Below are 25,860 nucleotides of genomic sequence, written 5' to 3'. Positions count from 1 at the left end.
GAGTCAGGTTGTAGGATACAAGCTAAACATACAAACACCATTTGTATTTTTATACACTAGCAATGACCATCCAAAAATGACATTAGGATAACAATTCTGTTTATAATAGCATCAAAAAGAAAAAAAGGGAATAGATTTAGCTAAAGTGCAAGATCGCATACTAAAAACTATACATTTCTGAAAAAAATTAGAGAAGATCTAAATAAATGGAAAGTCATTCCATGTTCAAGAATTGAAAGACTTAGTATTACTACCATGACAGTGCTCTCCAAATCGATCCTCAGATTCAGGGCAGTCTCTGTCTAAACCCTAGCTGGCGTTCTGCGGAAATGGACAAGCTGGTCCTAAAATTCATATGAAAATGCAAGAGACCCAGAGTAGCCAGTAAAACCTAGAACAGTAGATCAAAGTTGGAGGACTCATACTTCCATTTTATAACTTACTACAAAGCTAGTGTAATCAAGACCATGTCATGCTAGCAGATGGATAGATGTGTAGATCAAGCAACACAATTGAGAGTCCAGAAATAAACCTTCCCCTTTATGATAAATTGGTTTTTGGCAAGGGTACCAAGACTGTTCAATGGAGAAATAATATTTTCAACAAATGGTGACGGGAGCATTGGACCATGTAGACTGACGCTGGGGCCCTGCACTGGCGTTCAGGGCTGACTGCGGAAAGAGGAGTACATTCCAGTAAATACAAGAAGCGTGCTCCAGTGGCCCATGTCACGTACCTATTGGCTGTACAGAAAAAACTAGAGGAAAAGATTACTCTCCTTTCAATGGACGTTCATCCATGGTGTGTTATTTACGGAGGAGCCTGCAGCACGTGCATTAGTAACACGCGCCTGCTGACAAGGGCTCTTGGATCACAGGGAGATTGTTCACATCTCGTGTCAGAAAATACATACGTAGCTTTAAAAAACATGGACATAAGCCACGTGAGTGGTGTAACGGTTCACAATAGATTACGAGAGTATAAAAGTGTTACTTAGAGAGCATCAAATTAGTCAGGTTTTCAGTTTAAAAATGAGAGAAAAAAGCACTGTGACTACACATGTGTGCTCAAGTGCAGTTAGTTGCGTGATGTACTACGTAAGAAAATCAATCAGTTTAAATGTCACTTGGGATTGGCTTTGTGTCCCGAAATGCTTTTATTCTATCCAAAGTAAGGTTTAAGTGCAGAAATGATAAAATCTTTATGTCAGTCTTTGCCAATTTGATATTTGAATGTCTGAGTGTTCCAAACCTAATTCATGGGTTTATTGAAGATTGTTAATTTCTTTTCCTTTGGGTTACTAAGTATTTTCTGATGTTTAGCTTGAAGTATACATTACAATGTGAATTTTTAAAATTGGCTGGGATAGTATAAGAATTGTAAATCTTTTACTATATATAATATCATATTCCTTTTATAATATTTCATTGTTACTTTTCATCGTTTTTCTTTGTGTTCATTTATTTTATGTTTTAGAAATAGTATACAGTTGACCCCTGAACAGCATGGGAGTTAGGGCGCCACACAGTCAAAATTCCACATAGAACTTTCGATTCGCCCAAAGCTTAGTTGTTCCTGGGCATCTGTGGGGGACGGGTTCCAGAACCCCCTACAGATACCAGAATCCACGGATGCTCCAGTCCTGTGTATAACATGGCGTGCAGCTATGCCGGTTCAGTGGCAGGTGGCCTCCTGCATCCGTGGACTGACTCACACCTGCAAATCAAAACTGGTACAGGTATTTATTGAAAAAAATCTGTGTATAAGTGCACCCGTGTTTTTCAAAGGTCAACTGTAAATTGAGGGGAAAAAAGGTAAAACTAAATAGTAAAAGAAGTTTCCCTTTTTTGTTAAAGTCAAGTTTTCTCAAATACCTGATTTTGTTTTATAGGGATTTGTCTTGGCTGTTACTATCACGAGGGAAGCAATTGATGAATTTCGGCGTTTTCAGCGAGACAAGGAAGTGAATTCACAACTATACAGCAAGCTTACAGTAAGAGGTTAGTTAGCAAGACACTTTTAATCCAGCTTATCATTTGTTTGGTGTAATCATCATTTTAGAGTTGACATAAACAAAAGAAAACGTGTCTTCTGTTACTGGAAATAGTATTATGTGATTGCATGTGGTATCTAATTAATTGTCTTATAATAATATACATACAGTTTCAGAGTAGACTGGTATTCATTCTCTAGATACTTGGATATATGTGTGTGTGATTATATATATACACACATGCACGTACACACATATGTTAGTAATTGCATAGTGTGCTCTGTTAGGATTTGTGTATAATGCTTGTGTACTTAGACACACGTAGGACCCAACTGGTGTTCACACATTTTCTGTGAATCGTATAATAGTATCACCTTATTTAAATCTCTCTTTGCATTATATTTTGTATACGATTGTAAAGTCAGACGTCTAATACCAGGGCTATGCTTAAGTAAAGGACTTTGAGCGCCTAAAATAAATGTCACGATACCAGGTGGTAACTGATATGTGCCTGTTTCTCCTTCACCTTCATCCAGGGCTTACCGCTTGATGTTTAGTCCTAGTAATAGAAGAGAAGCAATGTTTTAGAAAGGAAATGGGTGGAGCTATTACAAATAGGCATTGTGACAGTAGAAAAGTGACAAGCACACCTTGGCAATGAGGGAAGGCATTGCAAAACTAAATGGGTATGCATAATAACCTCAGTGTTTAGTAGGAAGTTTAGAGTGGCTTCTCTTTATATGAGTAATATGGACATTTGTAGAATGAATTATTTGAAATAATCCTGTTCAAAAAAATATTAATTTACAGTATATTGGGATATATTTCATATAACATAAAATTCATCCATTTATACAATTCAGTGGTTTTGGGTGTACTCAGAGTTATGAAACCATCACCATGATAATTTTAGAACATTTTAATATTCCAGGAAGAAAGCCTGCACGTATTAACAGTCACCCTCCATTCCTGTTCCTTCCCTACCCTCCTCCAGCCCCAGCAACCCCTAATCTACTTGTGTCTCCAAATTTGCCTCTTCTGAGCATTGCACATAAATGGGATCATCAGTGTGCAGCCTTTTGTCACTGGCTTCTTTCACTTGGCAAAATGTTTTCAAGATTCCACGTTGTGGCATGTGTCAGTACTTTCTTTTTGTTGACAGATAATGTTCCACTGTATGATATATCACATTTTGTTTACCCATTCATTAGTAGATGGACATTGGGATTATTTCCACTTTTAATGCTGTTATGAACATTTGTGTACAAGTTTCTGTGTGAACATGGTTTTTATTTCTTTTTTACACATTCCTAGGAGTGAAACTGCTAATTTATATGGTAACTATGTTTTTGATGACCTGTCAAACTGTTTTCCTAATTGGCTGCATCATTTCACATTCTCACGAGCCATGTATGAGGGTTGCAGTTTCTCCACATCCTTACCGACACTTGTTATGGTCTCTCTTTGATTGTAGCCATCCTCGTGCACGTGAGGTGGGGTCTCCCTTTGGTTTTGATTTGCTTTTCCCCACAGCCTGATGATGCAGAGCATCTTCCCATGTGCTTCCTCCTGGCCATTTGGAAATCATCTTTGGAGAAATGTGTATTCAGATTCTTTGCCTCCTTTTTAACTGGGTTATTTTTTTTATTATTATTGAGTTATAAGAGTTCTTTATGTATTCTGGCTTTAAGTCCCTTGTCAGATACATGATTTGGAAATATTTTGTCTCATGCTTTGGGTTGTTTTTTCTCTTTCTTGATGGTGTCCTCTGCTACATTTTTAATTTTAAAGAAGTCCAACTCATCTGTTTTTTCTTTTGTTGCTTGTGCTTTGGGGGTTTTATCTAAGAAACAGTTTGCCAACCCAAGATTACAAAGATTTACTTCTATATTTTCTTCTAGGAGTTCTATAGTTTGAGTTCTTACATTTAGGTTTGTGATTCATTTTCATTTCATATTTTGTGTATGGTTAGTCCACATTCTTTTGCATGTGATTATCAAGTTGTCCCAGTACCATTTGTTGAAAAGATTATTCTTGATTGAATTGAAAAATTAATTATTAAAAAGCTTTGATGCTTAAAGTCTGGCATGCTAGAGGAAAAGTGTGTTGTAGACCAGAAGGTTAGCTTTAGTTTTGCGAAAAAGAATCCCCAGAATGGCCAGGTAAATTAGGTGTAATGGTGCTCTGTCTTTTTTTAGAATATACTATAGATCCTGGCTTGTTTTTAAAATTGTTTTAATTGTGGTATTTGTGCAGAGCAGAAATTTGTTTCTGTGCATTAATTGTATCATTCAAAAATAAATGGTGTGGTGATATCAGTGAAAATGGCAGCTCCACATGTCCCTTCTTCCACAGAAAGAAAAACATCATAATGTTTCCATATCGGATTAGAATAGGCAGAAGAAACAATCAGTGATCTTCGAACCTAGGTCACATGAAATAATCCAGTCTGAGGAGCAGAAAGAAGAATGAAGAAAAATAAATAACTCCTAGGAGACTTGTGGGATAACATCAAGTGTACTAATTTACACATAGTAGAATCTTAGGAGGAGAGGAGAGAGAAAGGGAAGAGACATATTTGAAGGAATAGCCGTTTACTTCCCTAATTTGATAAAAGACATCAGTCTGTACATTCAGGGCGTTCAGTGAACCCCTGGGAGGATAAATGCAACAGGAGAGCCACATTGAGACATATAGTCAGACTGTTGAAACCCAGGGACCAGGAGAACATCCTGAGATCAGCCAGAGAACACCCACCTATCACATACAAGGGGTCTCCAATCAGATGATGAGAAACCAGCAGGAGGAGCACAGTGGGGTGACATTTAAAAAATAGTGAAAGAAAACTGTCAATCAAGAATTCTATATCCAGTAAAAGTGTCATTCAAAAACGAAGGAGAAATTGTGACATTCTCAGATAAATTTAGAATTGAAAACAGGAAACTCAAGCAAATACACATACATCCACGTTCATTGCAGCACTGTTTACAATCGCCAAAAGGTGATAACCCAAATGTCCCTCAGAGGATGACTGGATAAACAAAACTGTGCTGTATTCGTACATTGCAGTGTTAGCGAACCATACAATTTAATGAAATACTGATACATGGTGTAACATGGATGAATCTTGAAAATAATTATGCTGTGTGAAAGGAGCTGGACACAGAAGGTCACATACTGTGTAATTTCATTACATGAAATACACTGATATGTGAAGTAATTGGGATAGAATGCAGACTGTGGTGGCCTGGCCTGGGGAAGTTGGGGATGGGGGTAAGTGCTCCATGTGGGGATGGAAGTGTTTTGGAAAATGACGGGGTTGGTTGTACAACACTGAATGTCCTCAGTGCCACTGAATTGTCCACTTAAAAACGGCCGATTTCATGTTATGTCATTTTCACCTAAAAGGAATGCAAAATGTTGGCGAAGACATACTGATACTGTCTTTTATATTTCTGTGATAGTTGAAGTCAAAATACTTTATAAATAATTTTTAGTAGGTTTATTTCAAATACTGAAGGAAATTTACCTTTAAAAAAATTGGTCATCGTTGCTGGTGATTTATGAAATGGACATGGTGTAATGGTAGCTGCTGTTTCCTGTGTGGCAGATGACATTCACCATGTTCCTCTGTCCACGGGCGGGGAGAGGGGTGGTATTACCTCCAGGTTACAGATGTGAAACCTGAGGCCCGTGCTGAATAACCTGCACTGAGTCAAGTGAATTCCCATGTAAACCTGGACCATTCTGGCCATTCTGACACCCAGTGTTCTTTCAACTGTGGTGCGTTGCTTTGTGGCTGGTTGCTCTGATGCAAATGATTGAGGAGTAAAATCTAGGGCATAAGAAATACATGTTTATGCTTATTATTGGGCACAGTTTAAAATTTATTTTGTTGTCGAGAATATTTGCTGCCCATCTCCTTAATTTCTAATATTTCACAGTTACTTATCTGAATGGCATTGGTGGCTACTTGTGTGATTTACTGTGGTTTGTTGTGTCATTTGCAGTATTAGAACTTTTAATATTTGGAGGTCTTCAGCACATCCTTGTAGAAATACACTGGAAAATGCTCTCTCTCTCTCTTTAAGGAAAGCCACTTCCACTTTTAAGTATGCTAATGTCTTAAAGGTGCTTCGTCTGGGAGCCGAGCATATTTTAACTGATAGATGATCTCAGTCAACCCTGATGATTTTTAGTTAGCTTTTTGTTGTAGTGCCTAGAAGCTGCTTTTCTTGTGTGGGAGTTTTCCATGTCTGATGCTGCTCCTTCCCTTCCTTTCTCCTCGTTTAGGGCTGCTCTTATCCTTAGCTTTTGCCTCCTAATAGAGGAGAACATAAGTAGATCCCCCTGCTCGTTGGCAGCTCTTGCAGGACTCCTGATGAAGGGCAGTGGGAACTGCGGACCACTCTCCCTTCCGGGTCTTGGCATCAGGGCTGTGTTTTCTTGCTGTTGCTGGGAGAAGTGAGTACCTTGTATACCATGGTTGTAATTACCCAGTCGACTAGTTCACAGTTCAATTCCACAAGTACTTACGAAGCACTCACTATGTGTTCGGCACTGTGATAACCCCAGGAGGTTCAGACTTGAGTAAGTCCTGTGTTTTCCTAAGAGCTCACCCAGTACTCTAGTAGAAAGGATAAACTCAGAGGTCTCTGATTTCGTTAATCGGCCCCCAGACCTCAGCAGGGCTAAATCCCATCAACCACAGCGAGTGTCTTTTCCAATGTTAAACCTAAAGCTCACGTGAGACTTTATATGTAGAACTGGAGCCTGACTTAGCTCTGTGCTACGGCCTCCTACAGCTTGTGATTGTTTTCCCGTCCGTCTGAGGTACTTCTTTTAACAGTCCTGGCATTTTGTTGTCTAACTTGTTTGCAGGTGTTCAGACATGTGCGAGAGAGAAGAAAGTCTGCTGTCTTTGAACCTTATGTAAATCGTGTGTGTGAGAGAGAGAATGTAAAAGAACATTTACATATTTACATGTTTCTGGTTTTCCACTCTCCTCGCCAAAAAGAAACCAACTCATGTAGAGAACAAAAGGAGCCCATGGTCCTTATTCCTACATGTTTCGTCTTTGATTCATGCTACCCACTCTGTGTGGTTGCACGCGTGTGAACCTCTTATTCTGGCTTTCACATTTAAGAAATTGACGGAAGGTCTCAATGAAAGTTTGTCATCTTTTAGTGACATTTACTTTGGGAGTAGTAATTATTCCTTTAAAAGTCAAGAGATTTTTAAATCCCTCTTTAATGTCTTTTATATATTGACTATGCATTATATGCACTTTCACAGGGAAATCATAAAATGCAAATGGTTTTATGAGTTACTGTATTTTCTAGTTGGCAAGAAGGATTTCCTTTTGTGACCGTCATATGGTAAGATAGTTTTTTAAATAGTATACTGAAGTGTTAGCTGAATTCCCATCAGAAATTGCTTAGCAACTAATACACCTGGAAGTAATCAGAGTTGATCGCTGCAGCCCAATAGTCAGAGAAACACTGATGACTTTCCTTATTTGTTTACATGGTGTCACCTCTCGTTCGTCCATGTTTATGACGGTACAGACGAAATACACCACCAGGAAGTGGAAATTGTTTCTATATGTTTGAGTTATATAGTCAAAGCAGTTCTTGGACAGACATGCCCAGCTTTTCATGTATTCATCTCAGAGTTCCTTTTTGTGAAGTAGACGTAAGTCATCTTTCTTATCTGTGGTCTGAGCAGCGTTTGAAAAGAATCCACTCCCACAGTTACTCAAGAATGTTCAGCACACCTCACTGCATTGCTCCTGCACAGTAAGATGTGTGACCTGCTGTGTGTGTCGGGCACAAACACACACTTCAGACTTATGCTCACATTGGTCTAGTGATCTGTGGCTGTACCGAGGTGGACACACGCACTCAGGACAAATACCCGGATGCAGGAATAGCCACAGCCACCCATTACCCATACAGCCAGTGTGTTTTCTCGGCGCCCCCTGAGACGGCCCATGAATTCATTTCTTCATGATACTCACATGTGACTGTTTTTATTACATTGTTGGAAGATGAGGGCCTGGAACACAGGAAACATGAAACTTGCTGGCTCACGTAGGGTCCTTTCTTAACACGTAGGAGCTGTGTGTACGCATGTCTGGTACACCCGAGGCTTCCCTTTGGTAACTGGTCTTACTCTGTGATGGCCTCCGGTGAGTGCACCCCTCCCCCACCCCCGCCCCCCCCCCACCCCCCAGGCTGGGCAGACTGATTGGCACCCGGCACATGGTGGGCCCTCAGACAGGGGGTCAGTGAACACAGTGAGGACTGTCCAGGTCAAATATGACAAGTTCCAAGCCTGATAAATGCTGTCAGCGAGCTGCCGGGAAGGTTGCAGCGTTCACACAGGAGCACGCCACATGGCACTCTCGCCCACTGTCACGGTCCTCTGTATACGGAACATTTTTCAACTTACCAACTTGACTGGAGCAAAGTGCTCTCATCGTGGTTTGCTTGCTAGTTTTAACATTTCATTGTCTGGTTTTGATCTTTTATAGAAGTTTATTCACCTTTTTTTCCTATTTCCATTGTTACCTTATTATAATTTCTATACTAAGAGAAATTGATCACATGTGGCAAATATTTTTATCTTGTATGATTAATTTTTTAATCATTTTTTAGATGTGCATAAGTTTATAGTTTTTCTGATCTTTTCCTTTTGTCATTTTACTTTAATCTTAGAGAATCCATTCAATCCCAGTTAGTGTGAGTATTTTAATTTCTTTACAGTACTTATATGTGTTTTCATTTTTTTGTGGTTCAAGTTACTCCATTTGAAATTTTATATTTAAAGTATGTGTTACATGGAGAAGGAATCTGTCTTTTCTTTGGTTTCCCAAATGGTCAGTTAGTTACATTAAAACCAGTCATTAAAGTTACGAGAGTTCTTTCCTCAGGCCTTGGAGCACTGTGTGGCTTCCTTGGGGCCCTCCCTCTGCTTTCTGCTCTGTTCCATGCCGGCTGTTGCCAGCGTTCCTTTCTGGTGCATTCTAGTGGCTTGGGGAGCCTCTCCTCCCACCTCCTTCCCCAAACAGAAAACATGAGACACTAAAGACATAGAAGATCACTGAGAAATGTCACCTCTGCTCGTGAAGTAGACCCATGACACTGAAACCTTGGTCACAGCCACTCAGCAGTCTTTCAGGGTCCGACTATCAATTTCCTCACTCTTTCAGCAGCTGCTGACAACAGCCTGCACACTTGGGAGCTTCAAGAACTCAGCCTGCGTCTTGTGGGTCAGTGATCACGTTGAGGAGATGGGCTGGGACAGATGGCGGCTGCCCTTGGCTCCTCTCCCTCTGTCAGGACTGGCACAGCCGGGCATGCCCTCTCCACTGGGCCCTGGGTGTTTGCACGCATTTGTAGTCCATGCGTGAGGGAGGCCGCAGCTCCGTACATCTCCTCATTGTAGTGACTGAAAGTCTTAGAACTTATTAACTAAGAATGACCTATAGTAACAGTATGTTGTACCTTAAACTTTGGTAGTGATTTAAGTTTATCTAGCTGCAGAAATCAAAGATTAGGCAGACAGTGGTGGGCCTGCCCGGGACTTCGAGGCGTGTCCCGTTGTCATACTGGTTTGGCACTGTGCTGCTCGGCCTTCTCATATTCTGTTCATACTGTAATATATTAACACGAGAGAACTTTTTACACTGCTTTTACCATAAACTGTTTTCCTTAAACATGTCATTGCAAGTAAGTTCCATTGAAATAAATAACGACCGCTAGATAATGCCTAAAAATTAAAGGCTTTTAAATATAAATTCTGTCTGTTATCATGTGACGGAATAATAACTACCTCTCTAATATGTAAAATATTGATTAAGGAGTCAGATAAAGGATATGTTTTCTGTTTCAAAATATTTAAAAATTATTTCCTACATTTATTACATCTTATGACTACAACTGTTTCTTCCTCTTCTTTTTACATGTGTCCATGACAGAGAGTGTACAAAAGCAGGAGGATGGGCAGTAGGAGAGCAAATAGCCTTAAATGACAAGATGGGGCTTCTGCTGAGTGAACTCAGGGAACATGAGATCAGTGAGGTATCTTCACTGCCTGGTGCTTAGCCATAAACGTAATAGTGGGGTGCAGACAGGAAGCTTGAAGTGACTGAGGCAGAAATAATTTAAAAAGACATTCATTTGTGGCTATTTCCTGGCCATTACTACACATATACTTATCAGTTGTGGATATAGCTTAAGATTTGTTGCACATATACGATGTATGATCAAACAACACGATGAATGTTTAAATTTTTAAAAGTTTATTACAGTAAAAGACACATTGCCATTAATCCCCCTCAAAATACTCCCCTTCTCTTTGAACACACTTATCCCATCGTTCTTGCCACTTCCTGAAGCAGTTCTGGAAGTTCTCTTTTGTGAGTGTCTCTAGTTGTGCTGTTGTGGCTGCCTCGACATCCTGAATCGATTCAAATGTTTATCTTTCATGGTCATTTTGACTTTGGGGAAGAACCAGAAGTCGCATAGTGCTAGATCCGGTGAATAAGGTGGGCGAGGACATACCATAATGTTTTTATTTGACAGAAATCACTGTATACCAGAAGTAATGTGTGTCACAGAGTGTTGTCATGATGGAGGATGATTTACGGCACACTTTAAAACACACTTCTCAACCCTAGCTCAACGTAGCTCACATCCAACTGACCTCACTGAATAAGTTGGAACTTGTCACACACTATTACAAAGGTTTGACGCGCAGCTTCCTGTATTGAAGATCCCTGCCTTTCCGTTGGATGGCACACGGCAGCAGCATTCACTGTATGTTGTGATCACTATGGAAAGGCTCCATGTCACACATCGCTTCTGGTATACCGCAATTTCTGTCTAATAAAAACATTGCAGTGTGTCCCCATCCACTTTATTCACTGGATCTGTCACCGTGCAACTTCTGGCTCTTCCCCAAAGTCAAAATGACCATGAAAGGTAAACGTTTTGAATCGATTCAGTGCATCAAGGCAGCCACAACAGCACAACTAAAGACACTCACGAAAGAGGACGTTCAGAACTGCTTCAGAAAGTGGCAAGAGTGATGGGATAAGTTTGTTCGAAGCAAGGGAAGTATTTTGAGGGGAATTAATGGGAATGTGTCATTTACGGCACACTTTAAAACACACTTCTCAACACTAGCTCAACGTAGCTCACATCCAACTGACCTCACTGAATAAGTTGGACCTCACTGAATAATACATTTTTTTATTTAAACATTCACTGTATTTTGTGATCACACCTCATCATTCCAAAGAACCTTGCTATTTTATAGTATGAATAAAAAGTAGCTCCGCCCCTTATGTGTTTAATATATAATTGAGGAACATGAAAAATACAACACTTATAAAGCTTATTGATAGCCTCCAAACACATTTTTAGGAACTTGTTTGGTACTGTTGAAACTTAGCTGCTGTAAGAGGTGTTTAGGAAATAAGGTTTATGATGAGTTTAATGTAGTCTAAAAGTCATTGAATGACTGGTAATGTTAGGTTTTGATAATGTAACGTGAACTTACCTCTTGTTCTGTTAGCTTTCAGAATAAACTCAACATAAAAGAATTGTACCTTTTCCCATTTTAAAACAGTAGTTACAAAAATGTAAAGACACTCACAAGGCTGTTGTTAGTCCTAAAAGGAGACCCATCGGGGTAAGAAGACCACTGAGACAGGGAGGGAGGGAGGGAGAGAAACAGAGGAAAAAAAGGAGGGAGGGAGGCAAGGAAACAGAGGAAAGAGAGGAAGGAGGAAGCGTGTCCAGAGACACAGGGATTGAGCGAAAGCTTGGAGTCTCAAATGCCTTTGTAATGCTTCATCTACTCTATATGATGCTAACATGATATTACGTCAATACTGTATACTACATTTTATGCATGACTGTTGTACACTAGACGGAATATAGGTATTTTAAGAATTTACACAATATATCATGGAAAAGAATCACTTTAAAAAAAAAAAAAAGATTTTATTGGGGAAGGGGAACAGGATTTTATTGGGGAACAGTGTGTATGTACTTCTAGGACTTTTTTTTCCAAGTCAAGTTGTTGTCCTATCAATCTTAGTTGTGGAGGGCGCAGCTCAGCTCCAGGTCCAGTTGCCATTGCTAGTTGCAGGGGGCGCAGCCCACTGTCCCTTGTGGGAGTCAAACCGGCAACCTTGTGGTTGAGAGGACGCACTCCAACCAACTGAGCCATCTGGGAGGCAGCTCAGCTCAAGGTGCCGTGTTCAATCTTAGTTGCAGGGGGCAGAGCCCACCATCCCTTGTGGGACTCGATTGAACTGGCAACCTTGTGGTTGAGAGCCCACTGGCCCATGTGGGAATCGAACCGGCAGCCTTTGGAGTTAGGAGCATGGAGCTCTAACCGCCTGAGCCACCGGGCTGGCCCTAAGAGTCACTTTTTGTAATAAAACTTTAGATCTCAGTTTTCAATCCTGACCTGTATCTGTAAAGCTACGAATGGAGGGTGATAGTGTATAATTTTCTGTTTCTTGTTTTCTGTTAATTATGTGCCAGACAGTATCATTCAGAGTGTTGCAGTCAGGACTTTACATGTGTACGTGACTCAGTCTTATTCATCAAATTATCTATTTAGTGATGTTTCTGATCCTCGGTGCCTTGACTACCCCTGGAACAACGGCGGCTCTGGGAAGACTGTCCCAAGTGGGGCCCTGCCCACCCACCCACCCACACGGTTTTCCAGGGGACAGGTCATTGTATTTGGAGCTGACTGAGAGAAGTTAATTGTCAGTGACTGTCTCTCTGAAACATTTATTTTGAAAGCAAAGGTGTAGATAAATTTCTAAAGTGTTATTTGTCAATTGAAAGTTTAACTCTGGTGTGCTCTTATTTCCTTGAGTTGATAATACTTCTTCTTTTTTTTAAGGTAAAGTGCAAGTTAAGAGTTCAGACATACAAGTTGGAGACCTCATCATAGTGGAAAAGGTTGATACATTTTTAATATATTTTAGACTTGATATGCCATTTATTAACATTTAGCCTGACTGCAAGTAACTTTTGAATATGAAGGAAATTCTTTGAAACATTTATTTTAAATCTTAACATCTTTATGTAAGATTTACTGTATGTAAAGAAAAACTTGGATTTTGTGTGTAGTCTGTTTTGCTAATGTATATTTCAGTGTATCACATCATATTTTGCCTAAAATAAGACGTGTTAACTGCTTATTGTTGCATTATCAGAAGTATTTCATTTGACCAAAGAATTGTATTAGAACCTATTTACAGTAGAGTACATTTCAGTTTCTAGAATTTCCTTTTACAGGTAGATGTATTACACAAATTGTTGGGTATTAGTTCTTACCATCGTCGGGCTACGTGTGGCCTGCAGTGTGACAGTGTGAGAACTGTATCTGTAGGCATACGTCGCTGAGGGACAGACACTGATGGTACAGTCCATTTTTATGTTTAAAGGCTCTAAAACGACTTTTAAAAACTATTAAACGATAAGTTTTCTAAAGGCCTCTGACAGCCTCGTTTGAGTCCTTGGTGGCAGCTGGCACCCAGGCTGCCTGGGCACAGCCCCAGCCTGAGCCAGCCTATGGAGGAGGTACTTGGGACAGAGAGTCTTCCCCTCGACACGAAAGTGGTCTGCATCTTGTTAATGCGGACAGACAGTAGTTTGGGGCACGTTTGCTGGATTTTACAAGATTGGATAAAACTAAACTTGCTGATTTGCAATTCATTTATATAGTATTCATTTGTATGGATATTATAAGTTACTAACTTTTGATCAATTATTAGATTTTTCAAGTGATTTCTATTGTAAAATGATAGTGAACATACTTGTACATTATACCTTTGCACATTTCTGTAGGACAAATGCCGACAAGAGAGTACATTCATCATATAGATTTTGATGCAATTTTTTTTTTTTACACACCACCATTTGTTTCACAGTTTCTGTGGTCAGGAGTGTGGATGCAGCATAGCTGGGTTTCCTGGCCCCTCTCAAGACGGCAGTCAAGGTGTCAACCAGGCGGCCGTCACCTTCAGGCCGACTCCTGGGGCTCCTGGCAGGGTCTTGTGCCTCATTGGATTCGGCACCTCAGGTCCAGGAGCTTTGACCCAGGCCTCTCCCATTCCCGCCCAGTGGGCCTCTCCACAGGGCAGCTGACAGCAACCTGCCAGTGGAAGGTGAAAGAGAAAGTGAAAGTGCCAGCAGAGTGGACTCCAGGCTCTGAGACCTGGTCTCCAGGTCACCTAAAGGGACATTCAGTCACCTTCTGTTTGCCTTTGACTTTTAAGAGGCTGCCTGGTGTTTGTGGTGGAATATGATGGCTGGGATAGAATCTCTCTTTGTGAATCAAATGAGTGCTGTTGGGTCTTTTCATTCTTTCATCTCTTATTGCCCTCTTTTCTCTGCTGCTTGCAAGTTCTCCTTGTCTTTGCTGTTTAGTTTAATGGAGTGATGTGCTTACTTTCTCATTCTCCTCTCTTCCTCCCATTTCACTCAGTAACTTGAACCTTCCTGGCCGCGTTGTAAGTGGTCCGTCTGCCTCATGCGATGGATGTGATAACAGATGGATGGGAACGATAGAGATCTGGGTCCACAGCAGCACTGGCAGAGCCCTCCCCTCAGCACGAAAGGGGTCGGTGTCCACATCAGGGGAGGTTTTCCTTCAGTGTAAAGGCACTTGCAGGTCCTCGATTTGCTGTCATTTGAGTGTTCCCGTGGCTAGCACGTGCGATGACTCTCCAGAATTAGATCAGTATGATGCACAGGCCTGTGGGCTACTGTGCCCTACCCAGCCCTGGCGGTTCAGCATTTGGTAGCAGAGCTACAGGAGGGCCTTCTGCAATCTTTCACATTTAGGAAATGGTGCTGCACATTAAAAATAGGGAGGTACCCTTTACCTGATTTGGTTTTCATATTGCCAATTTTACATCCATTTTCCTATAAAAATTTCCTATGTATTCTACTTAAAAACTTGAATATTCAGAAATTTGAGACATAATTTCCAGCAATTACTGTGAAGTGATAAATTTTTAGTGATAGAATCATGGTCTTTGTTAAACCAATTTTGTGGGTTTTATGGTAATAAAAGGTTTTGTCTTGCTGGTTGACATAACCAAGGGAATAGAAAAGATTTGTGGCAAATGGCTTTGTCCTTTTACTGTTTATTTAAGAATTCTGGCAACACTTATCACTAACCAGAAAAGTTATTTCCCTTTTATTTGACCATATTACTATTTAGAATTAACGTTTGGATATTTCTGTGCTGGGTTTTATGTTGTTAGGATAGTTGCTCTAGTTCTGTAATCTTCATGTGGAATTAAAGTTAGTATATTGATATCCACTTTTTGGAGATTTAGAAGAAAAAGTGGGACCAGTGTTGTTGATGTCAGCAGTTGTAGAATTACAGGGAAGCCCCAGCCTGGGAGAGTACAAACGGACCACGGGTGTCAGTGTGAGATGGACTTGGATTTTAGCACCTGGTTCTCCAGCTTTGAACTCAACCAAGGACCGGCATCTGTTTGACATTTGCTTGGAAACTGGTAGCCTAGAAACATTCACAGTCAAGGGTAGAATCTACCTTTATGCATGTAGTGCGAAGAAAGCAATCCCAAAGATTGTCTCCCAGCTTAACAGGGAAACCTAAGAAGTATCTACATTTCTAGACTAACATAGTAATTTAAATATTACTGCTTGAGGATCTCGTCCAGTAGGGTAACTATTGAGAAGGTGAAGGTTACATCTTCTAGGTCGTAGCTCCACTTTCTGAAGTCCAGGTTTGCAGAAGCTCCTTGGGACAGAAGCAGAACAAGATTTAAGTGGACCCTTTGTGAGCCTTCCTTCACTCACCAGTCAACCAGAACGAACTTCAGCAGAAAGGAATGTCTGCTTTTTTCAATAGCTAGACTGAAATACAGTGTCTTTATCCTATTTTCTGAGGTAATACAATTTAGTAAGTATTTTAAGCAATTTAATAAGCATTACAGTGTATATTTTAATACCCAGAAGAACAAATACTGCAAAAAATATGCAAAGAGATATACTCTGAGATGCTATAAATAAACTGAAATGGAATCCTAAAAAGGGTTCAGGTAACGTACAAGAAGGCAAAATACTAGAAACTGAAAAATAAGTATCTGAGGAAACCAACAGAAAATAAATAACAAAATGCATACTTGTACTGTGACATATCAATAATTACCTTTATTGTAAACAGCCTAAATACACCAATCAGGAGAGAAGCAGAGTGGCTTAAGAAACAATCTGTTGTTTACAAGAAATTCAAATCCAGTGACACAGGGAGGTTGGAAGTAAAAGAATGGAGAGATATACCACATAAATTAATCAGAAGGAGGAGGGGCTATATTAATATCCAATAACGTATACTTCATAGTAAAAAAAATCACTAGACACAGAGAGACATTACATACTGATAGGGTTAATCCATCAGGAAGACATAATCTAAATTCATACTCACAGATAATAGAGCCACAAAATACATGAATCAAAAACGATTGGAGCTCAAAAAAAGAAAGAGTAATCCACAGTTATAAGGGTTACTTCAGTACCATTCTCTCAGTGTCAGATGGAAGCAGCAATGGTATAGCAAACCTTTGCTGAATCGACATATAAGTGACATGTACAGACCACTGTGTTACTGTAGTAGAACCAAATTAGAAATATTACCATGTTTCCCCGAAAATAAGACCAGGTCTTATATTAATTTTTGCTCCAAAAGACGTATTAGGGCTTATGTTCAGGGGATGTCATCCTGAAAAATCATGCTAGGGCTTATTTTCCAGTTAGGTCTTATTTGTGGGGAAACACAGTAGTAACAGAAAGACAACAGAGAACTCTGAAACGTGAAAAGTAGTGCTCTTTACTCTTTGGGGTAAGTAGAGAATTTAAAGGAAATACAATACATGTAACTACGTGAAAATGAAAATACAACAATCAAAACGTGTGGAATGCACGTGAGGCAGTGCTGAGAGGTAATTTTATAGCACTGAGTGCCTACATTAGAAAGAAGTGAAGTTCTCAAATCACCAGTTTGAATTCCCGCCTCAGGAAACTGGAGGAAGAAAAGCAAACAAACCAATGCAAGCAGAAGGAAGGAAGGAATCAAAGAAGAGCAGAAGTCAGTGAGACTGAAAATAATGAAGACAAGCTGGAAAATCAGTGAAAGTAAAAGCTAGTTCCCCTAAACAAATTAATAAAATGGGTAAACCCTGAGCAAGACCGGTGAAAATAAGGAGCGATGACATGACCCACCAGTATCAGTTATGAAATAGGGCTGTCACTGTAGATGCTGCAGCCAATAAAAGGATAATAACAGAATGCTACAAACACCCTTATACGCTAAATGCACCAACTTAGATGAAATGGACCAGTTCATCTGAAACCACAAACTAGCAAAACTACCAAAATAAAATAGATAATGTGAATAGTCAGTAAAGAAATTGAATTAGTAATTTAAATGTTCAAAGAAGGAAATACCCAGCTCCAGATGTTTTCATTGAAGAATTCCTTGAAACCTTTAAAGAAGACTTAGCATCATTTTTACACAGAAGTTTCCAGAAAATAGTTGAGAATGAAACACTATCCAGGTCATTTTAGGAGTCAATGCCAAAACCTGAAAAAGATAGTGCAACAAAAGAAAACTGCAAACAAATATCCCTCATGCATATAGACACGAAATTCTTTAAGAATCTTGCCAGTCGCTATCAACAGTATGTAGAGGCATGACCTCCACCCACATCATGACGAAGCGGAGGTCATTCCAGGTGCTAGAGGCTGGCTCAACATTCGAAATTCTGCCAACGTTATCTACCCTGTTGACAGATTAAAGAAAATCATGTGATCATATCAGTTGATACAGGGAAAGCACTCGATTAAATCCAATACCCACTTGTGGTAGAAACTCTCAACAGGTTACATTACACGGAGTCACTTTAATCTTGTTAAAAAATTATAAGAAACCTATAGCTGACATCATACCTAATGGGGAAACAGCCTGGGAATCAGGCAAGATGTTCACTCTTATACTCAGCTGGCATTGCTAGCCACTGCATAGGCAAGTGAAGGAAATAAAAGGAATTCAGATTGGAAGGGAAGAAATAAAAATAGCCCTTTTTACAGCGGACATGACTGTGTATGTTGAAAATTCCTTGTGATCCATAAAAACCTCTTGGAACTAATGAGTGAGTTCAGCAAGGTGGCAGATACAAGATTAACACTCAAATGCCAGCCCCATTTTTCTATACTACCAATGAGCACATGGAAACTGAAGCTCAGAGTGCTGTGCTCTGACAGGCACTCCTGTGAAAAAATCTTAGGTATGCCAGCGATAGCAGTGTGTTCACGAACAGAATCAAGATCTAAGTAAATAGATACATTATGGTCTCAGACTGGGACATGCCAGTTTCCCCAAAACTGATCTATAGGTTTAATACAATTCCTATCAAAATCTCTTTTTAAGACAAACTTGTTTTAAAACTAATTGGGCTAGGCACAGGCCCTAAAATGGCTGAGTCTTGACAAGGAGAATAAAGTTAGAAGAGTCACTATTCCCGAAGTTAAGGCATGTTACCTAGATCCAGTAACCAACAGAGCGTGGAAGGATAGACGCGAGATCAATGAAACCTTATAAGAACCCAGAAATACTCACCCAAATACGCTCAGGTGATTTTTGACAAAGTGCAAAAGCAATTAAAATGGAGAAAGGATAGCTTTTTCAATAAATGGGGCTGGAGCAATTTGGACACCCGTGGATAAAAGAATGAACCTTAATCTAAATGTGATACTTTATACAAATATCAAATCAAAATAGAGCATGGATTTTCATGTAAAATGTAGAACTGTAAAACTTTTAGAAAAACACGTTGGAAAAAAATATTCAGAATCTAGGGTAGGAAAATAGCTCTTAGACTTGACACCAAAAGCAAAATGTATAAAAGGTTAAAAAAATGATAAATTGCATCTGATTAAAATTAAAAACTGCTTTGTGAAAAAAACATGTCAGTATGATTTTAAAAAGCTACAAACTTGGAGAAAATATTTGTAAACCACATACCTGACAAAGATTTATATCCAGAAAATATAAAAACTATTAAAGTCAACAGTAAAAATAAAATCAAATTAAAAAATGAGCAAAAAATATGAAGAGAATTTCACCAAAGAAGATATATAGATAATAAGCTCATGAAAAGATATTCTGATTATTAATCATCTGGAAATGCAAATTAAAGCACAATGAAATATCGCTACACATACAGCAGAATGGCTGCAGTAAAAATGGTGACGCCAAGTGCTAGAAGTGACGTGAAGAAAGTGGATCGCTCATACGTTTCTCGTGGGAATATCAAATGTTACAGTTATTCTGGTAAATCATTAGTCTCTTTAAAAACTAAATATGCAAATATTATATGACCCAGCAATTGAACTCTGGGGCCTGAATCACAGAAATGTTGATTTGACACAAAAGCATATGCGTGAATGTCTACACCTGCATTATTCATAATAGCCAAAAGCATTATTCATAACAGCCAAAAATCAGAAACAGTCCAGATACTCTGGCTGGTGGTGATCAGAGAAACTGCTGTGCGCTGTATACCATGATGTGTCCTGTGAAGAAGACACGTCTCTGCTCTCATGTTGCTCATAGATTTGAGGGGAGGGGAAAATCAAAAGTATCCAATAATTATTTGAAGTTACCTAGTTTGTTTATGAGTGCCTCATAGAAAATAAAAAGGGATAAAGGAATAACGTGTAATGGTTTGAAAATGAAATTTTAAAAAAATTCCATTTACAATAGCATCAAAAAGAATAAAATACTTAGAAAGTTATTTTTAAAATTACACTTAACAAAAGTGTAAAACTTGTGCTTTGAAAACTGTAAAACATTTTTGAAACATTGAAGAAGACCTAAATAAATGGGCAGACACGCTGTGTTCGTGGATTAGATGGGTTAACAGTGTTAGGGGGGCAATTCTCCCCAAATCAGTCTGCTGACTCGGTGCTGTCATGTCAGCATTCCAGCTGACTTTGTAGAAATTGACGAGCTAATTGTAAAGTTCATATGGAAATACAGGGGACCCAGAATAGCCAATGCAGTTTTGAGAAAAGTGAACAAAATTGGAGTATTCGTACGTCTCCATTTCAAAACTTCATACAAAGTTATGGTAATGAAGACAGTGTGGAACTGGCATAAATTTACAGTTGAGAGTCCGGAAATTAAACCTTAAATTCATGGCTCATTGATTTTTGACAAGGGTGCCCAGAAAGTTGAGTGGGAACAGGGCTGTATTTGGGCGGGTGCTTTTTTGACCCAGTGCTGTGGCTGGATGCTTGCATTTTGTTGTATGTCGCTGTCATTCATTGTTTTGTTCTCAGTGCTGTGCCTTCTGCCCGTGTTCCTGCTGGTGGGTACTGGGCTGTTTCTAAGTTGTGCCTGTTGGGAGTGCTGCCATGCCTCCGGCTCCCACGGCACCCGCTGTGGCATGTGCGCTGGGGTGGGATGGCTAGGTGTGGGCTGCACGCATGCTCCACTCTAGCAGATGCTGCACATGGTTTTGCAAAGGGACGTTTCAGACTGTCTGCCCACTCGTCAGTGGCATGAGCTTCCCATTGCTCTGCACGTTTGTTAGCACTTGGCATCATCGGTCTTTTTAGTTTAGCACTTTCGATATGCATATCGTAGTTGTTTTAATGTGCATTTCCTTGAAGACCAGTGGAGTTGGATACCTTCTCGTGTGATTTTGGGTATCTTTCTTATTTGAGGAGAACCTATTAAAAATCTCTTACCAGTTTTCTTCTGAGTTATCCCCTCGTTTCGTACCAGTTTGTAGGCCTTTGTGCATTCTGGACAGGAGTCCTTTGTGTTGCAGATATCTCTCTTCATTTGCTCCTTGGTCTGCAGTTCCATCTTGCTCATGAATCTAGCGTCTTCCTGTGGGGCCTCCTCCTGGAGTCCCTGCTGTCACAGTGCCAGTTATCTGTCTTGGTGGGGCATGGCTTGTCTTAGTCACTCTAGTCCCATATTTCAGTTTGTTGTACACTCAACCCTCCGTGTTTCTCACGGTGGTCTTGGTCATTCCTGGCCTTCACATTTCCCTGTAAATATTAGGAATCCCTTGTCAATTCCCGCCAAGAAACATGGTGCGATTTTGATTGGATTTATGTTAAATATATGTCAATTTATGGACACTTGACATCTTTGCAATATGTACATTCTAATTTCGGAACATGATCTGATTTATTTAGGTTTTATTTCATTTCTCTCACTAATGTTTTACAGGTTTTTTTAGAGGTGTCTTGCCCATCTTTTATTAGTTGTATTCAATTGTTATTTTTTCTTATTGCTGAAATGGGCATATTTGAAAAATTACTTACTTGCTTGATGTTTATCACTGGTATCTCTCTCTGTCTATGCGCATATATATGTTTGTTTTCTGTGTCATTCATTCTTGTTCTTCTATGCTTACATCCCTGTACTTACTTTGGGGTTCATTGGCTGGGTTTTTCCCTTGCTTTCAAATGGATATTTAGCTCTTTGACTGTGTATTTTTAGCCTCACTTTTCTATTCCGTGCTCTTAATTGTGTTTAGTTTCCTCTCAACATTTTCCTGACTTTAGCTGTGTTCCACATATTTTGATGTGTTGAGTTTTTATTACCGTCCAGTTAAAAATATTTTCCAATTTACATTGTGATATTTTTTTCCTTGACCTAGGAGTTCTTCACATCCTAATAACTGCCCTTCTTTCTTCATGTTAGAAGTAGCTCTATCCTACAGCGTAGTTTTTCAGCTTTAACAACTTACATTTTTTTTACTGCTTATTGACTGACAAATACCCCATTTCTTATATCATGTAGATAAATCTTTATGTATGTCTCAAAAATATAAATAATCCATGAAATTATGTGAAGTATTCTTACTCTAATTATATTCTTTCTTTAGTATGATACACCTTTCTCAATGGATAGGATATTATAATAATGATTAAATAAATGTATCAATAGTGACTTGTAAATATTGCCATACAATATCTTTGAGGTGTTTTATTTTTATTTTTTCTGCTTTATAAAAGAATATCTCCTCAGATTTGTGGAATTTGTTTGCTCGGTCATACATTTTTCATTCATTCAGAATTTATGATATGCTCTGTTTTGTATTAGGCATTGGAAGAATGCTATCCTCACTTTCCAGGGTCATTTTTGTCTGATAAGGAGGATGTCATTTTTTATGAGGCAGTCACTGCTATTTTATGTGGATGAGTTAAGGTACAAAGAGGCCACAGAAATGGCAATATTTAACATTTTCCAGAAACGGAGCAGTTTTCAAGGCATCACTAAATACCATTTAGATGATTCATTAATGGGGAAAAAAATCTTAGCAGTTTAACTAAAATATGAGTCAAAATATTCATTTTTTAAGTACAAATTATAAATGTTAATTGCTTCAACGTGAATTTTAATTATAACATTTTAGCTAGTTGTTTTTAATAGCTATTTCTACTTTGGAATGGAATTGTGTTAACTTATTAATTATATGTAGATAATTAATATTTTATATTCTCTACAGAATCAAAGAGTTCCGTCGGACATGGTATTTCTTAGGACTTCAGAAAAAGCAGGTATTTTTATTTTTATTTACATTTGCTGACAGTTTCATTTTCATTTTGAAAGGTTAAATTCTTATAACAATTTTTCTTTGAATGATAATTGAATTTATTAATTTCTAAATTATACTTAACTGTTGATATTTAAAACAATGCATTCACTGTTTGTTTAAAAATACAATCCTTTCAGAATCTATCTATCAAATGAGTATTTCCATTCATATCCATATTGATATCTAAATAATTCAGTGATGTTATTTGAAATTTGATTGCTGTTGTACATTTGCAATTGTATTAATCAATTCAGCAAACATTTGTTTACCACTTACTGTGTGCCAGGTAATACTTGATACAAAAGGGAGCCTAGCCAGGTTACTCCCTTCGCAGAACTCATTCATAGTCTACCAATTTAGGAAGTTCACTCATGACAGTTGTCGTGTCTGACTGGATAGATACTATAAGAGTGAAAACACATGTAGGGTAACAGACAGTTTGCCTATGGGACCAGACAGTTTGCATAGGTGAATGGAAATGGTGAACAGGAAAATGATACTTATGTGACTCAAGCTTTCAACAGTTAGAAGAGAGTGGAAAAGGGGTGATGAGAGGCAATGATGGAAGCCTCATATGGTCAAGGAGAAATGTGTGTGTTGGAACTCAGGAAACCTAAAGTCTAGTCTGCTTTGGCCAGTTCCTAATTACAGGACCTCGCCTCGTGGTCACACATGTTCCTCATCTCTGAAACGAAGGGAGGTTTATCAAGTGATACCGCCCGAAGTTCTTTCTGCCTTACATTTCTCACTTTGTTGAATAAATGAACAATATTTTTATAGAAAATTAGGCATAGTATTGTTTTTATTGGAAGCTCAACATACGTATTATTTTTATGTAGCATGAAAACTCTAGAAGGGACAAAGTTACATTTTAGGGTTGTTGATTTAGGTTTTCCATTTAAAAACAGCATTTTTTTTTAACAGTGTTTTTTTTAAGTGACATTTTAAGTTATGAGAAAGAAGAAAAAGGTTTTCTCCTTTTACCAACTGTAGTTTTGGTTATTCACACTGTAACGTGAGACTGCCATTATCAGAAAAGTTCACCTGCACCTAATAATCAAGTGACCTCTGCACACTTGATGCATTTACTTTACTGTGTGATATTTAATGGGGGGCTTTGTATTCCCAGGTGAGGCAGAGAGCTACATTTCCAGTCCATTTCCCTGTCCTCTTGGAAATACAGCTTGACTCCTTTTCCTGTGCATTCCGGGCATGGCCAAAGGAGGGTGTACCACTTCCAGCCCAGGCCTTAACCTCTCTTGCAGCCATCTGCTTCTCCCTGCGACAAGTCCCTGACTTCATCTTGGAAGCTGCCTGTTGAGGATGGCAGAGCATCCCTCAGCTTAGGTTCCTGAATGACTGTGTGGAACAGAGCCCACTCCCCTTCCTTCCACTACCAGCTGGATTCCATGTGAGAGAGGAATGTTCTTTCAGTACCCAAGCTGCAAGGCTTACCTGTTAAAAGAACGAGTGTCCCTTTCACCTGCAGCACTGTGGCAGGCAGTGGACAGTGTTGTCTCCCCTCCACTCCTGCTCGTACGGAGCCTCCTGATTGGGGGGCGTCAGGGGTGCCTGCCGCTCAGGTTTCCCATACAGGCAGGTGGCCTTGAGACTGCCAGTAGTGTGTGAGGGCTTCTCAGAGCCCCTTCCGTCATCTGATGGGCCAGCTCTTCTTTTAAGATTCTGTTCAGCTTTTGTTTACTCCAGCTCTATGACCACCTGAGGGAGATGTGATGTTAAACAGTTGCCAGTGGTTGTTTTCGACCAGCATCCCAGGGAAAACGCTGTTCTCAGTGAACGAGCTCTGCGTCATTCAGATGCAGTCCAGACCTCCCTGTCAGGTGGTCACACTTCTCTGCTCATGGGGTTTGGGCCCCTGGGTTTGCTTAGCACTGTGGAGCTGTGGGATGGGGTGGTGTGTTGGGAATGGGCCGGTCAGAACATCTTAGCGAGAGTTAGCTGTGTTTCCTGAATCAACACACCTGGGATTGTTGCAAACCTCTGAGCATTTTCCAGAGTTCTGAATAAGTTGCTTTTGACAGTTTTTGCTAATGTTCTCACTATAGTTATGGAGAAATGATTTTCAGAGATTTTTACACCACCATCCCTGCTGACATCACATACTTATTTATGATTTGCCTTTCTTTCTAAATATATCCAGTATAATGAATAACAAAAATCTTTCCGTTTTGAAGGTGCTTTTATATTAATTGCCCATTTAATGATTGTGATAGAAATATATGTAAAATGAAGAATATGATCCTTAATATGGAAATAGCTTAACTTAAAAGAAATATGTAGATTATGTTAGGAGGTAAAAGATGAAGAAAATTCAGGATTTTAAAGCTGGAAGATAGATATGTCCATTTTTCAGAGGAGGAATCTGAGGACTGGAGAACATAAATGCCTTGCTGAAGATTATATCACTAACAGCAGTTTGGGAAATTCTGCTTCAGCTCCCAGTGATCTTTTCACTGAATCACTGTATCATTGTTACGCCATAGTAAGACAGCAGAGCAAGTGGAATATTAGCAGGGGCAAATGAGACACTTGCTTTTGTGTTAACTCCAGATTCGTAACATATACCCAAATTGATGTTTCAGAAATGTTTCCTTTTCTTTTTCTCTGACTTTGCTTTGCAGTCCATGTTGTAGTATAATGATACTTAATATTTTCGAGGTCATGGATCTCTTTGAGAGTCTTAAGGTTCCTCACCTTGTTTCCCCCCAAATGTGCATAATATATACATGTATGCTAAATTTTTTATCGTTTGATGTATTTTTGGAAGGTTATTAATGGATCCAAATTTAGGACATTACTGTATGGAGTCAGTTTTAGTGTATGGTTCTATTCCTCAATTTTATTTTTTCTATCAAATTTAAATTGTTAAAACTGATGGTTATCCGATGAGAGGGGAGTTGGGGAGTTGGGTGAAAAAGGTGAAGGGATTAAGAAGTACAAATTGGTAGTTACAAAATAGTCATGGGGGTGTAAAGTACAGCATAGGGAATATAGTCAATAACATGGTAATAACTATATTTGGTGTCCTGTGAGAACTACGCTAGTCAGGGGCATCACTTCATAAATCATATAAAAGTCTAACCACTACACTGTACACCTGAAACTAATGTAAAATAATGTTGAATGTCAAGTATAATTGAAAAAATATTTTTGT

General features: G+C 39.2%; 1 protein-coding gene across 11 annotated transcripts in view; it reads left to right on the top strand.

Moving 5' to 3' along the window:
- Positions 1–25,860, top strand: part of ATP9B (ATPase phospholipid transporting 9B (putative)) — a 172,869-nt gene that overhangs the window by 20,364 nt on the left and 126,645 nt on the right. For 8 of the 11 annotated variants that reach the window (XM_019715633.2, XM_074339808.1, XM_019715655.2 and 5 more), the window contains 3 exons: positions 1,892–2,000; positions 12,926–12,984; positions 22,596–22,647. In XM_019715633.2, coding sequence (XP_019571192.2) covers positions 1,892–2,000; positions 12,926–12,984; positions 22,596–22,647 — 220 coding nt within the window. The remainder of the gene's footprint in view (positions 1–1,891; positions 2,001–12,925; positions 12,985–22,595; positions 22,648–25,860) is intronic. The other 3 variants (XM_074339810.1, XM_074339809.1, XM_074339806.1) reach the window with 1 other exon arrangement.

Source organism: Rhinolophus sinicus, linkage group LG09 (assembly GCF_036562045.2).
Source record: "Rhinolophus sinicus isolate RSC01 linkage group LG09, ASM3656204v1, whole genome shotgun sequence".
NCBI classification, from domain to species: Eukaryota; Metazoa; Chordata; class Mammalia; order Chiroptera; family Rhinolophidae; genus Rhinolophus; species Rhinolophus sinicus.
The sequence above is the reverse complement of the archived record's forward strand: the minus strand, read 5'-3'. Positions and strand labels throughout refer to the sequence as shown.